At 41.9% G+C, this 16945-nt stretch overlaps 1 protein-coding gene across 1 annotated transcript in view; it reads left to right on the forward strand.

Annotated features, from left to right (window-relative positions):
* The window catches only part of LOC124644541 (serine-rich adhesin for platelets-like), a 48873-nt gene extending 34881 nt beyond the window's left edge, over positions 1-13992 (forward strand). The window contains exons 24-25 of the mRNA XM_047183979.1: positions 663-12614; positions 13256-13992. Coding sequence (XP_047039935.1) covers positions 663-12614; positions 13256-13407 — 12104 coding nt within the window. The 3' untranslated portion in view covers positions 13408-13992. The remainder of the gene's footprint in view (positions 1-662; positions 12615-13255) is intronic.
* The last annotated feature ends 2953 nt before the right edge of the window (positions 13993-16945 follow it).

Below are 16945 nucleotides of genomic sequence, written 5' to 3' on the forward strand. Positions count from 1 at the left end.
TAACAGTTTTATAGGAAAATCGTTCTTATTACTATTGAGTTAAGGAGCATGACAGTTACCACTGATGTGCAGTTTACTGTACTTTTCCATGTACAATATTCTAGGACAATATTTGACCTCTTAGTTAGCCACTGATGTAAATGTTATTAAGAATTCTGACTACCTCGTTGGTCTAGTTGTAACATAGCGCGACTGCTGCGCACGAGTTCTCGGGTTCGATTCCCGATTTTTTGTGGGTTTAAGGAACTTTCACAAAGCCGTCTGGAGTCTGAAAGTTGGTGACTAATATACTCGTGCACCGGAGAGCACGTTAATGTCGGTCCTACGCCTAATCTCACTCCATTCGTGTCAAATTGACACTCCTTTTATGACAATCGGATAGAAGGACATAATTAATCATTCATTTAACCCCAACTATCATATATCATCATCCTCCGAACCCTTTGCCCAACTATGTTGGGGTCGGCTTCCAGTCTAACCGGATTCAGCTGAGTACCAGTGTGCCACAAGGAGCGACTGCCCTATCTGACCTCCTCAACCCAATTGCCCGGGTGGCAACCCAATATTCCTTGGTTAGACTGGTGTCAGACTTACCGGCTTCTGACTACCCGTACCAAACTTAAGCAAATAACTAAAATAAATTATCCATTTAAATATTTCAGCCATGATAAAAGCGATAGACTACATAAAACAGAACAAGCCTCGCATCGCCCGATCGACGACCACTTCAACGACAACAGTTCGGCCAACAACAACCACTGAACAATATTACAGCGAAGAAGTATACGACGACGATGACTTCTCCGATGAAGAAGCTACTACTACAGAGAAAGAATGGACCACTAGAGACAAACCGGTTCATACCGGATCTAATCATAAACAAGAATATGGAGAAAATGATGAAACTGTTAATAAGAAAGACACTAAAAAGAATACCAGTTCTAACGATGACCAAGATTACGAAGATGATGAAACTGTTCATAATAAAAAGAAAATAACTACATCTACTGATGAACATGATACTAATATACAAAGAAAGAACACTCATGTTAAGAAATATACCACTTCTGAAGACGATTATACTACTAATGAAGATGAAACAATATCTGATGTAAATGAAGACACTGAAGATGATGAAATTGATCGATCTTCTACGAAAGCAACTAATTCACATAAACACGCAAGTTCCACTGATGAACATGATTCTGAACATAAACATACCTCTTCCACTGATAAACATTCTAATAACAAAGAATCTACTACTGATGATTATGAAGATGATGAAGACATCATTGAGGACCAAAATGACGAAAACGCTACAAGCGTAATATCTGCTGAGAAACAAACAACTACCAATGATGAAGAAACTACTGATAATGAATCTACTTCTAAAACACAGACTGGTACCAGAAAGCAATCTTCTACGAAACACAACACTTCTAACAAAGAAAATAATGATACTGAAGATGATGAAGATTTTACTACGTCTACTGAGGATGACGATGATTATACCGACGAACAAACAAACAACAGAAAGAAACATGTCACTACTAATCATGAACATAGAATAACAAGTGAAGGCCAAGATAATTCTGACAACCAAGACAGTATAGATGAAGATAATTTTACTGATGAAAAGACTACTGAATATTTAGGCTCCAAAACGTACTTTACAACTGTATCAAGTACTATTAAAGATGATGATGTAGTAGAAATAGAAGATATTACTACAACGGACTCTAGTGCTATACAGGACGCTGATACTAGTGACTCCATTACTACAAAGAGCACTATTGAACAGGACCACAATGCAATAACAACAGACAGTACTCGTACTGTAGAAGTCACGACTGATGACATTAGCGCTGCAGATGAAAGTACCATAAAATCAACTACAGCTGAAATTGCCTACACTGTCACAGAAGGTACTGTAACCACAGAAATCGCTGTTATCAACACAGAAGGCGCTACTACTAACACAGAAGACGATGTTGTCACCACTGAAGATGACGTAACTACCGATGAAAGTGTTGTTACCTTGACAGAAGGTGCTGTTACAACGGGAAGCACTATTACCACAACACAGGCCTCAATTGACTCCACAGATGGCATTATTGTTACACCAAAAGGCACCGTTATTATCACAGGCAGCGCTGCTCCTACAACTGAAGGTGACTTAACTAAAGAAGATGCGGTTACAACAGAAGGTGTTGTTACTATAACAGAAAATGCTTTTACCGCCAGTGAAGGAGCTGTTACCGACTCAGAAGGCACTATTACATCAGAAGGCTCTATTAGTACGACGGAAAGCACCGTGACCGTCACGGATGCTGCAATTACGGGCACAGAAGGCGCTGTTTCCACAGAAGGCTCTATTAACAACATCGAAGACACTATTACCGCCACGGATGCTGCACTTACGGCTACAGAAGGCGATGTTACTGCAGATGGCGATGTAACAACAACGGAAAGCGCTATTACCACAACACAAATTTCTATTGCCTCCACAGAAGGTACCGTTACTTCAACAGAAGGCGCTGTGAATGCAACTGAAGACGCGATTACTACAGAAGATGATGTTACTAAAGACAACGCTGTTACCACCACAGAAGGCGCCGTTACTATCACAGAAAGCGCACTCACTGCCATTGAAAACGCTGATATCTCGACAGATAGCGGTATTACCGCAGACGGTGTTGTTATAACCACAGAAGGAGCTACTAGCACAGAAGGCGCTATTAGCACAGAAGGCGCTATTAGCACAGAAGGCACTATTAGCACAGAAGGCGCTATTAGCACAGAAGGCGCTACTAGCACAGAAGGCGCTACTAGCACAGATGGCGCTATTAGCACAGAAGGCGCTATTAGCACAGAAGGCGCTGTGGCCACCACGGAAAGTGACATTATCCCTTCAACTGATGCAGCCATTAGTGAGGCTAGTGGTACAACTGACGCTGTAACTACAGAGATTAGTAGTAGAACTACAAGTGACTCTGTGACCACAGAAGTCATTGGTACAACTGGCGCGATGACTGCAGAGGCTAGTGGTACAACGGGCGCTGCCACAATAGAAGACAATGGAACTACAGAAGCAGCTACTAGTACAAATGACGCCACGACTAGAGAGGCTAGTGGTACAGCTTCCGCTGTGACTACAGAAGTCATTGGTACAAATGAATCTGCTACCGAACAAACTACAGAAGTAGTTTCCGATGAAACAAATATAAAACAGGATTCAACTAGTGGCGCAGAATCTCTGTATCAAGATATTACTACAACCGAACGGAATACTGTCAGAGACAGCGGTATAACTACTGAGCAAGCTAGTACTTCTGAGGGCGAAACTGGATCTACAACTACAGACAGCCCAGTCACTACAGAGAGCGCAGTTACCACAGACAGTGGTGTAACCAAAGATAGTGCAATAACTACAGAAAGCGTTATTGCCACAGAGAGCACAATTACCATAGATAGCAACGTTGAAACCGAGAGCGCTGCTACCACAGAGAGCGCAGTTACCACTACAGAGAGCGTTACCACAGACAGTAGTGTTACTGAAGAGAGAGCAGTCCCCACAGGTGTTGTTGATGAACATGCTGTTGCTGAGGGCACTATTACCACAGACAGCCCAGTTACTATAGATAGCACAGTGCACACAGACAGTGGTGTTACTATTGACAGCGCAGTCACAAAAGACAACGCAGTCACTGATAGCGAAGTTACCACAGACAATGCAGTGACCACAGAGAACCCAGTTACCACAGACATCGCTGCTACCATAGACAGCGCAGTAACCACAGGCAACGAAGTTATCACTGAGAGCTCAGTTTCTACAAAGAGCGCAGTTACCGCAGACAATGGCTTTAACAAAGAGACCGGAATAACTGCAGAGAGCGAAATTGCCACCACCACCATTGACAACGCTGTCACTACAGAGAATGCAGTATCCACTGACAGCATTAATACCACAGACACAACAATTACCACAGAGAGCAAAGTTGAAACAGAAAGCGCTGCTACCACAGAGATCGCAAGCACTACACAGAGCACAAACGCAGTTAACACAGACACTAGTGTTACCGAAGAGTGGGCAGTGTTTACAGACAACGCACTTACTACTGATATTACCACAGATATTGTTGATGGTGACAATACTGTTGCTGAGGGCGCTGGTACCATAAACAGCCCAGTTACCACTGACGATGGCGTCACAAGTGCGGTTACTATAGAAAGCGCAGTGACTACCGATAGCGCGGCTACCACCAGTAGCGCAGTTAACGCAGACAGTAGTGTTGTCACTGACGGCGCAGTCACCACAGAGAACACAGGTTCCACAGAGAGTACATTCACCACAGAGAGAGCAGTTACCACAGGTAGTGATATTAACACAGATGTTAGAAGAGGAGAGAATGCAGTTGTTGAGGGCGCCGTCACAGATAGCACAGTTACTACTGATAGCGCAACTACCAAAGATAGCGCAGTTATCCCTGAAAGTGCAGTAACTATAGACAGTAGTGTAACTACAGAAAGCGCACTGACCATCAATAGTGGTGTCACCACAGACAGTGGTATTACTGATGACAGTGGCATTACTACCGAGCGCTCAGTTACCACGGATAACACAGTTGTTTCTGACAGCGCAGTTAACACAGACAGTGACAGTGGCGTTACCACAGAGAGCGCGGCTGCCGCAGAAAACGTATTTACAACTGAGAGCGCTGTTATCACGGACAGTGGAATCACCAAAGTGAGTGATGTTACTGCAGAAAACGCTATCTATGAAGGCACAGTCACCACAAAAAACGCTTTTACCACTGTCAGCGATGTTATCACAGAGGGCGAAGTTACCACAGAGAGTGCAGTTACCAATGACATTGGTGTTTCCACAGAGACCGCGGTTACCACAGAGAGCGCAGATACCTACGATAGCTCTGTTACCACAGACAATGCACTTTATTCAGAGCGTGCAGATACCTCAAAGGATGCAGTTACCACTGACAGCGCAGATATCACCGATAGCTCCGTTACAGACAGCTATATTATCACAGAAGGTGCTGTTACCACAGACAATGATGTAACTACAGACAACAAAGTAACCGTAGAGCGCGTAATAACTACAGAGAGCGCCATTGCTGAAGACAACGCTGACACTACGGACAGAGCTATCACTACAGACAGTATGAATACCGTAAGAAACAATGATGTTACAGAAAGCTCTACCACAGACAAAGCAGTTACCACAGACAAAGCAGTGACCACAGACAAAGTTACCACTGAGAGCGAAGTTACCACAGACAATGCAGTGACTACAAACAACGCAGTTACCACTGACATCGCAGATATCACCGATAGCTCCGCTATCATAGACAACACAGTTACCACAGATAACGCAGTTACCACAGAGAGTGCAGTTACCACAATCAGCACAGATATCACCGATAGCTCTGTTATCACAGACAATGGTGTTACCATAGACAATGCAGTAACCACAGACAACGCAGTTACCACAGAGAGTGGAGTTACCACAGACAACGCAGTTACCACAGACAACGCAGTTACCACAGAGAGTGGAGTTACCACAGACAACGCAGTTACCACAGACAACGCAGTTACCACAGAGAGTGCAGTAACCACAGACAACTCACCTATCACTGACAGCAAAGTTACCACAAACAATGCAGTTACCACAGACAGCGACACTACCATGGCAGTTAATTCGGATAGTTCTGACAATGTTCCAACAGAAAAAACTGTGATCCCTGATGGCATTGATAGTGCAGAAGAGTCTATAACAACAGAAGGTGCTGTTGATAGCAAGGACGCTGTCGTCGAAGGTGAGGACACCACGAAGAGCACTGACAGCGAAATTACCATAGATAATGCAGCTACCACTGACAGTGAAGTAACCACAGACAACGCAGTCATCACTGATAGCGCAGTAACCACAGACAACGCAGTCATCACTGATAGCGCAGTAACCACAGACAACGCAGTCATCACTGACAGTGAAGTTACCACAGACAACGCAGTCATCACTGAGAGCGAAGTTACCACAGACAACGCAGTCACCACAGAGAGTTCTGTTACCACAGACAACGCAGTCATCACTGATAGCGAAGTTACCACAGACAACGCAGTCACCACAGAGAGTTCTGTTACCACAGACAACGCAGTCATCACTGATAGCGAAGTTACCACAGACAACGCAGTCATCACTGAGAGCGCAGTTATCATTGAGAGCGAAGTTACCACAGACAATACAGTTACCACAGAGAGTCTTCTTACCACTGATAGCGAAGTTACCACAAACAACGCAGTCATCACTGATAGCGAAGTTACCACAAATAACGCAGTCATCCCTGACAGCGAAGTTACCACAGACAACGCAGTCATCACTGATAGCGCAGTAACCACAGACAACGCAGTCATCACTGATAGCGCAGTAACCACAGGCAACGCAGTCATCACTGATAGCGCAGTAACCACAGACAACGCAGTCATCACTGACAGTGAAGTTACCACAGACAACGCAGTCATCACTGAGAGCGAAGTTACCACAGACAACGCAGTCACCACAGAGAGTTCTGTTACCACAGACAACGCAGTCATCACTGATAGCGAAGTTACCACAGACAACGCAGTCATCACTGAGAGCGAAGTTAACACAGACAATGCAGTTACCACTGAGAGCGAAGTTACCACAGACAACGCAGTCATCACTGATAGCGAAGTTACCACAGACAACGCAGTCATCACTGAGAGCGAAGTTACCACAGACAACGCAGTCATCACTGAGAGCGCAGTTATCATTGAGAGCGAAGTTACCACAGACAATACAGTTACCACAGAGAGTTCAGTTACCACTGATAGCGAAGTTACCACAAACAACGCAGTCATCACTGACAGCGAAGTTACCACAGACAACGCAGTCATCACTGAGAGCGAAGTTACCACAGACAACGCAGTCATCACTGAGAGCGCAGTTATCATTGAGAGCGAAGTTACCACAGACAATACAGTTACCACAGAGAGTCTTCTTACCACTGATAGCGAAGTTACCACAAACAACGCAGTAATCACTGACAGCGAAGTTACCACAGACAACGCAGTCATCACTGATAGCGCAGTAACCACAGGCAACGCAGTCATCACTGATAGCGCAGTAACCACAGACAACGCAGTCATCACTGACAGTGAAGTTACCACAGACAACGCAGTCATCACTGAGAGCGAAGTTAACACAGACAATGCAGTCATCACTGATAGCGCAGTAACCACAGGCAACGCAGTCATCACTGATAGCGCAGTAACCACAGACAACGCAGTCATCACTGACAGTGAAGTTACCACAGACAACGCAGTCATCACTGAGAGCGAAGTTAACACAGACAATGCAGTTACCGCTGAGAGCGAAGTGACCACAGACAATGCAGTTATTAGTGACAGCGCAGTTACCAGTGACAACGTCGTTACCACGCAGACCTCAGATACAAGTGACAGCACCGTTACCACGCAGAGCTCGGTTACCAGTGACGTTACCACGCAAAGGGCATTTACCACAGAAGGCACTGGTGCCACGGAAGGTGTTGTAGTCAGAAACGACGCTTACGCTCAAGGAGCGTTCACTGCAGAGCTTGCATTTACCACTGATAGCAGCTTTACCACGGAAAGTGCAGTTACCACTGAGACTGTTCTTACCACAGATACAGCAGTCGCTACAGATGCCACTGTCACCACAGAGGGAGCCGCTACCACAGATACAGCAGTCGCTACAGATGCCACTGTCACCACAGAGGGAGCTGCTACCACAGATACAGCAGTCGCTACAGATGGTACTGTCACCACAGAGGGAGCCGATACCACAGATACAGCAGTCGCTACAGATGTCATTGCCACCACGGAGGCAACAGTCACTACAGATGGCTCTATTACCACAGATGCTGTTGCAACAGAGAGAGACAATACTAATGACAATGAACGTCCCACAAATACCGCTCTCACTACCGATGAAGCTTATACTGTTAATGACGTTGTAACTAAAGAAGGAGGTTTTACATCAGAGGCCCTTGACACCAATGATAACACTGTTACCAGTGAAAACACTGTAAGCACAGATATCAGTGTTACTACAGATAAACTTGTTACCACTGAGGGTTCTGTTACCACAGATAATAATATTAACACAGATAATGCACATAGCGATGTTACCACAGTCAATGAATACAGCACTGTTACCACTGAGAATGCTTTCTCTACCGAAACCGCTGCTAACTCAGAAGGTGCCGTGACTTCAGAAAGTGTTACCACTGAGGGCGCAGCTACCACAGAAGGAGCCATAACTACAGGTGTTGTTATCACAGATAGCAATGTTATCACTGATAGCATTGTTACAGCGAACAGTGCTGTTATTAGCGCAGAAGATGCTGTTACCACTGAGGGCGCAACTACTACAGAAGGCGCCATATCTACAGAAGATGCAGTGACTACGGAAGGCGCAGTGACGACGGAAGGCGCAGTGACGACGGAAGGCGCAGTGACTACGGAAGCTGCTATTGCCACAGATAGCGATGTTACCACTGAGAGTGCTGTTACTACAGGTAGCGATGTTACCACTGATAGCATTGTTACAGCGAACAGTGATGTTATTAGCGCAGAAGATGCTGTTACCACTGAGGGCGCAGCTACTACAGAAGGTGCAGTGACTACGGAAGGTGCAGTGACTACGGAAGGCGCAGTGACGACGGAAGGTGCTATTACCACAGATAGCGATGTTACCACTGAGAGTGCTGTTACTACAGGTAGCGATGTTACCACTGATAGCATTGTTACAGCGAACAGTGCTGTTATTAGCGCAGGAGATGCTGTTACCACTGAGGACGCAGCTACTACAGAAGGCGCAGTGACTGCGGAAGGCGCAGTGACTACGGAAGGTGCTATTACCACAGATAGCGATGTTACCACGGACAGTGATGTTACCACGGATAGTGCTATTACCTCAGAAGATGTTGTTACCACTGAGGGCGCAGCTACTGCAGAAGGCGTCGTAACTTCAGAAACTGCTGTTACCACAAACGGTGATGTTACTCCAGAGAATGCAATAACTGCAGAAGGCGCTATTGCTACAGAAAGCACTTTTACCACAGAAAGAGCTCTAAGTACAGAAAGCGCTATTACTATAGATAGCGATGTTACCACAGACAGTGCTGGTTCCACGGAGAGCGCTATTACTAATGATATGGTTGCTAAAGAGGGTGTAACTAATAATGAAATTACTACCACAGACGATGGTAATAGTACTGAAGGTAAAATCGATAGTTCAATCACTCCGGACGACGGTATTAGTGCTGGTGACGTTAGCAGTGTTGTTTCCATCGAAGAGGCTGTTAACGCAGAAAGCACCTTGACTACAGAAAGCTCTGTTTCTACGGAGAGTGCTGTTTCCACGGAGAGTGCTGTTACCACGGAGAGTGCTGTTACCACTGAGACTACAGTTACTGAGAGTACTGTTACCATAGTGAACGCTGTCACCACCGAAACCACTGCTACGTCAGAAGGCACCGTGAACACAGAAGGCGTTGTTACCACAGAGAGTGATGTTACCACAGATAACGCTGTTAACACGGAGAGTGCTGTTACTACAGAAAGCGCTGTTACAACGGTCAATGCTGAGACCACGGGGGATTCTGTTACCAATGGGGATGATGTTACCAATGAGGGTGATGTTACCACCGAGGCTGACGTTATCACAGAAAGCGCTGTTACAACAGATAGTTTAGTTACTGCAGAAAGCGCTGTTAATACAGATAGCACTGTTACCACAGAAGGTGTCGTTACCACAGGTGCTGTAAGCACTGAAAGCGCTGCTACCACAAATAGCATTGAAACTACAGAAGGCGGAGTTACCATGGATAGTGCAGTTACTACAGAAGGTGATATTAGCACTGATAATACTGCTACCATAGATAGCATTTATACCACTGAAGGCGCCTTGACTACAGAAAGCACTGTTACCGCAGATAGTGACGTTACTACAGTAGGTGCCGTTACCACAGAAGGTGCTACCGAAGAAAAAGCTGTTACCGAAGAAAAAGCTGTTACAACGGATATTGCGGTTACTACAGAAAGCGTTGTGACTGCTGAGGATGCTGTTACCATAGAGAGCGTTCTCACCACTGAAACTGCTGCTACTTCAGAAAGCAGATCTACAGAAAACGTTGTTACCACAGAGAGTGATGTTACTACAGAAGGTAACGTTACTACAGAAGACGGTGTTACTACCGACAGCGCTAATGCCTCAAAAGACGCCATTAGTGCAGAAGGTGATGTTACTACAAATAGTGCTATTACCAGTGAAAGTGTTGATTCTGAAGAGGGAGCAATCACTAGTCATTACACGACAGACGATGACGTTAATACTGAGAGTGCTCTTAAAGCAGATAATTCAATCACTTCAGAGAATAATATAAAGTCTGATGATGTTCGAACAACTATTAATACTGGTACCATTGAGAGTGCTGTATCTAATGACGGTACTGGTACCACGGAGAAGACCACAGACACTCAAGTTACCAACGATGACGATTCATATGCTGTCAGCACTGAGAGTACGCTTCCAACAGTCAACTCTATTACTGCAAGCGACGCTATAACTACTGCTAATGTTGACACTACAAATATTGCTGTTACTTCCGAAAGTACTGGTACCAGTGACGACACTGCTCCCATAGAGAGTAGATTGAGTGTTGCTATAGATGACACGATTACAACAGTACAAGCAGACAAAGAACAACCAGATTCAGAAGCAACTTCAACAACTGAACAACCAATTGACACGACTTCAGAATCAAGTTCTGATGCCATACGTCCTGATGAACAGCTTGATTCTGCAGAATACAGTTCCGAAAATGATTCGGCGACATGCGGACCTGATGATTACGATTCAAATGAGGATTATTCTGAAGAAGAGTCTGGAGAACAAATTCCGACTACAACAGAGTCAGTTGAAGGTAACGATGTTGAATTGCCGACAGACAAACCCGCAGCTACAACTACATCTCCTGAAGAAATCGTTGATCAAACAACTAAAGGATCACCATTGACTGTCCCTGTCACAGAAGTTGCTACCGCTCCACTTTCTACGAAGGCAACTTTGACTGATGCATCGACTTCTCAACAAATTGACTCCGAAGCACAACCTGAAGGAACTACATCAGAAACTGAAGCTCTTATATCTGAATCAGTAACTAGAACTGAAATACCTGTACTATTTGAAACTCAAGATTCGACGACAGATTCTACATATTCTACTCCCGAAGCAAGCAGTGAACAACATGCGCCTATTGCAACACAAAGTGATGAGTCGAGTGCTGTAGAAAGTCTGCAAATTGAAGGATCATCAACTGAACAACCTATTGTAAATGCTGATGAAACTGAAGATTATGAATCTAGGAAGCAACCGGACTCCAGTATTACAAGGCAACAGGAAACAACAATGACTGATGATGGATCATCCCAATATCCTACAAGCGATAGAGGATCGGTCATTGATACATCGACAGATAAAGATGGAACAACAATAGAATATGAAAGTACATCTACAGACGCAACTGTAGCCGCTGAATCTATTGCAAGTCTAGAAGGAACGACACCCTCATACCTTACTGACAATGAACCCGCAAAACAAATGAATATAGAAACAACAACGATTGAAAGTGATAGAACTGAACTGACTAATACAGAAACTAATGATTTGACTACACCCAGAGACGCAAAATCTAATGTATATACTAAAGATGGAACAAAAGCGATAGGAGATTCTATTGACACTACTACAAGTAGAGCAGATTCGACGACAGCTAATATACTTACACGTGCTGATGCATCGATCATAACAACTGACCATACTACAAATGACGGAACCTCTGAGAGAGATTTAACAAATGAAGACGCAATATCTTCTGAAGAAGCAACAACAAAAACAGATATAATTACTCAAACTACTGAAGATCAATCTGTAATTGACGAAACAACATTTGATAATAAACAAACTGACGGATCTACATCAAGCGCTGGTCAACAAACAACATCCATATACGACCAAACAACAACAGCGAATGTTCAGAATACAGATAATGCAGAATCAACTACCAATGAACAAGATGCAACAGATACTACAATTACAGAAGAACAATACCTAACAACTACAGAAGATAACAAACAAATAGCAACAGAAGATGCAAGCAACAAACAAATTATTGAAGAACAATTAACATCTTCTGCAACAGAAACTGCATATAAACATCAACCAAGTGAAATAGAAGACCAATACATAAAACAAAAGCAATCACAATTAGAATCTGCTTATCAAAACCAAGAATATAACAAACAACATGAAACAACAGTTGAGCAAGAATCAGACCAAACAACAGAAGATCAACTGATAGAAGAAATACCAACAACAACAACGAATATACAAGAGAACAACGGTTCTGCCCATTCTCATACAAGTTACGCCTCAGAACCGAAACCACCTGGAACGCAATCTGTCATATTCGAAACTGAAGTAGCGATGCCTAATACAGGAGGAAAGTTGGGCCTTAACCACGGCAGGAGAGGTAAGTCGATTCAATATAGTTTTTATTTACTAGCTGTTCCTCGCGGTTACACCCACGGAAGAAAGAAGGGCCCGATTCTCTTAAGTTAATAATGTCAAAATCGAATAGAAATCGAATCGCAATATGATCGCAATAGCAGTTTTAACTATATCGGGCATTCTGCTACTAATATAAGACCAATCGTATTCCAACGACATTCGATTGTTTTGCGATAGGTCTGCTATTTTGGTGATTTTGGTCTATACGGTAGTTTGCTCTACAATCATATTGCAATCGTAAATCATTTGCAGACAAATTGATTCATTATTGAATGACAGAAAAGAATAATAACGTTCAATTCAAAGAAAAAATAGCGGAATGCCACATTGCCACATACGCTTCAATCGTAATCGAGTCGGGATTGGATCGCAGTCGAATGTGAATCGTGTTGCTTAAGTAAAATTAGGAGAATCGAACCCCAGATAGTGTAGCTTTCTAAGTTAAGAAGTTCAAAAAGCCTGTAGCTAAGGCGCTAATTTAGAGGGTTTACTAATACAATTGACTAAAATACAAGTTTGAGAGGACTTCAGCGAATGAACTTAAAATCAATTAATGTGATGATGATTTGATCATGAATGTCAACCATTTTGTTATTGTTACAGAAATAATGAACGCTTTAGAGAGCAACATGCGTCTGAAGATTCTGCTGCTGCCGAAGGGTCCCGCCGGTAAGAACTGCTACTGCTCATGTGACAGCAAGACGCCGCCCGCCATCATTCCTCTGTCGGAACTGCCGCCACAACCTACCGCGTAGATACTGCATTCACTGCACCCTTTCAATATTCTGTTGTTCTCCTTGCTAGAGATGGGAATTTTACATTGACTTGTTAAATTCCTTTCTGTAGTAATCAACACATAGATATATATTGGCGACAGGCGTAAGTCCAATAGATGCGGCGCTTGTGTCTATGCCATTGCTTAGTTATTACAAGCAGTAAGTGAATAGTTCCAGAATATTCCGCTAGACTTATTCAATAAAACTTATTACGAACCATCCATTGTTTTAAGATTGGATATAGAATTTTGACATTAGCTTCATATAAATTATGCTAAATTCTAATCTCTAATCAAAAAACAACGGAAGGATCTGTTACTGCAATCGGCAGTCAGCTGATATTTTGAGAAAAGTATCAATTAAAACTCAAATGCCGAGAAAACAATTATTGTTATTACTCAGTATATTAATTAAACGGACTCCTAATGTTTTGAATGTTACTATGAATACATTTTCTAATGTAAGTTAAATATCGATTATTTTTCAACATATTTATACTAATATGTATTGAAATCATTATAAGAATAATAATATTTTGTGAAATAAAACTATATATTACTGGCATTTAGAATTTTATTTTAAAACCTACAATCCTACTTACAGTTAGGTTTTATTTGGAAAAGAATTTATACAAAGCAGCCTGAAATCTGGTGAAAACATATAACTTAAGTACTAGTACATCCACAGATGATACAATACTAGGAATCATTGTTACAATAATTAAAAGCTGACATTATACATACATGTTTGTGCAAATAAATCTATCTTTATCTTTATAGGCACACATTTAAAACGCTCCCTAGACTGCACAACATAATTTCGAAATATTACAATATTCTTGTTCATAATTACAATTAACGTTTAAACTATAAAAAAATTATTACACAATATATGCGCAATTATATTGACCATCTGGAGAGCGCGAATTTATAAACAAATTCAATATTGCAAACAGCGCCATCTATTGACAAACAGCAGTAGTATATTATTTCACCAATAAGTGGTGGAAGGGTGGGCGTTTTGGGTCTGTCTCTGTCTCTGAGTGATTACTGGGAAGAAGTGGCGCAACAAACACCCCAGCAAGCCAGCAACACATGTCTTTCATATAAATAAACCGGCCAAGTGCGAGTCGGACTCGCGCACCGAGGGTTCCGTACAAATCCTGGTTAGATAAAAAGTGAGTCTCGCGCCAACCGTTCAGTTTAGAACAATCATAGTTATGGTAATTTCGTGAGAGTCAAAATAGCTAATATTTTTTATTTTATAATATAACTAAAATAGTAGGCCAGTACCTTGTAAAAGTTATTTTATTAAAGTTATTTATATACAAAATTTTATAGTCATCATTCAGAAATCTGATTGAAAATAACTAATTATGTCTTAAAGGTCATTGGGCATATCTGACCCGCTTTGTAAAAAGTGGCGGACATGAATCAAAGTAGTTTTAAATCGTGGAGAATGGTATGACGTTTCTTTGAATGTCCAGGATCGTTTGAAAAATATAATAGACAAGCAGTTTCAGAGGATTTTACAGGTTGCAATGCTAGTTTTTATTGTTAAAGACTTTTCATAAAGAAAGGATCTGGAAACCCTGAGTAATCGAGGGCAACTCTTGAATATTGTAGTCACGCATCGAGTCAAAACCAGACATGTGAGTGTATTTTTGAGGGTACTTGTAAACAGTGAAGGTTTGGAGCTGATTTGATTATGGAGACTACAGAGAGTCGAGGGAACTCCTGAACGGTATGTTGCAACTACCACGTGTTTGGGCTTATTTTATTCGTATTGGCGAAGACTTTCCACATAGATAGGTTTAACTGCCATTGTGGGATCGATAGCAAAGATCAGATATAGTTATGGGAACTCCTTTACAATTTATAACGTAACCTTGTGTTGGAGCTTATTTTATTTTAGGTGATGAGAATTCACTACTAATGGGATCTATTATTTTTTTAAACATGCATAGAGTTCTCTCGACTTTCTCACTTCTCCATCATCAGGTAAGCTCTAAACTTTCACTGTTTGATAGTATCACCAGACATACATCTGAGAATCAAGTTTTAATCCTATAATTTTTTATAGTTGCCCTCGATTTCTCAGGATTTCCATCATCAGATCCTGACCTGATGACAATGGAAATAAACGGCGAGTATACTCTTTCACTACAAAGAAATGATTTCTCAAATCCGTCAAATTTGGTCGTTTAAATTCCCCATTGAAATGAGGAAAATATTTGATGTTTACACCTGATTTTCTCTAGATTCTCACGGTTCACATAGATGCGACTAATGCCATAGTAAATCAGAGCCTTTATCATTATACTGTGCTATATTTCGTTCGTATCCGCCGTGGGTATGGTTTTCATACTAAGGTGCCCAATGACCTTTGAATGATTTAAAATTTTTCATAGTTTAGTGGCAATTATATTTAAGAAGTGTTTGATATGAATTTCAACTTTAATATCTCTACGCGTTCATGTAAAAAAGGGTAGTTAGTAAGTTTATAATTATTAAAAAAATATTTTATGTCGTGTAAGCAAAAATAATATTTTAATATTTTATGTAACTTCAAATTTATCATTTTCGCAATTTTTCCTTTATCTGTACTATATAACGCTGCTTCGTGGCGAATTTCAAGATTCTGAGTTCACGGGAAGTACCTTGTAGGTTTTGATTCCCTAGCGTGTGACAGAAATTCGTCTAAGGTGTCGGTATAACTGCTGTATCTTTTGATCGCGTTAACTTAGAAGTTTGTTTTTTTCACTGCCTAAAGGGACAATAGACTTAGGTATTTGGTATAAATTTCAATTTGATACCTTTATTCGTTCGTGAGAAATAAGGTAGTAAGTTTCATTTTATTAAAATATATTTTTTTATATTATATAACTAAAAAAATGAGATTTTCGTAATTTTTCCTATATTTGCATTATATGACAATACTTCATGCCAAATTTCAAGACTCTGAGTTTACGGGAAGTACCCTGTAGGTTTTGATTCCTTTGCGAGTGTCGAGAATTTGTTGAAAATATCGACATAATCGGTTGTATCTTTTGATTGGCTTGGCTTAGAAGCTTGATATTTTCACAGCTTAAAGGGACAACAGACCTGAGCATTTCATGTGAATTTCATCTTGATACGTCCACGCGTTCTTGAGATAAAGGGTCTTGACAGACAGACAGACAGACAGACAGACAGACAGACAGACAGACAGACAGACAGACAGACAGACAGACGGACAACAAAGTGATCCTATAAGGGTTCCGTTTTTTCCTTTTGAGGTACGGAACCCTAAAAATATCTTAATGATTACAAACAATGCAATACTTTCGGTATATGATGCTGACCCCGGTGATTTCCCGCCGACTTATCTCGACTTTAGAGTCTCGATGAAGACCGGGATCCCGTTTTTATTCAGTTTCCTTCATATCAGGCGTATGTCGGTTCACCTAATGGACCATTAGGGTTCTTCATTGTCGCGGAAGGTCTCCCGGCAGCGGCAGGTCGCTGTATGTGACATG

The sequence above is a fragment of the Helicoverpa zea genome, chromosome 30 (assembly GCF_022581195.2).
Source record: "Helicoverpa zea isolate HzStark_Cry1AcR chromosome 30, ilHelZeax1.1, whole genome shotgun sequence".
Classification (NCBI taxonomy): Eukaryota; Metazoa; Arthropoda; class Insecta; order Lepidoptera; family Noctuidae; genus Helicoverpa; species Helicoverpa zea.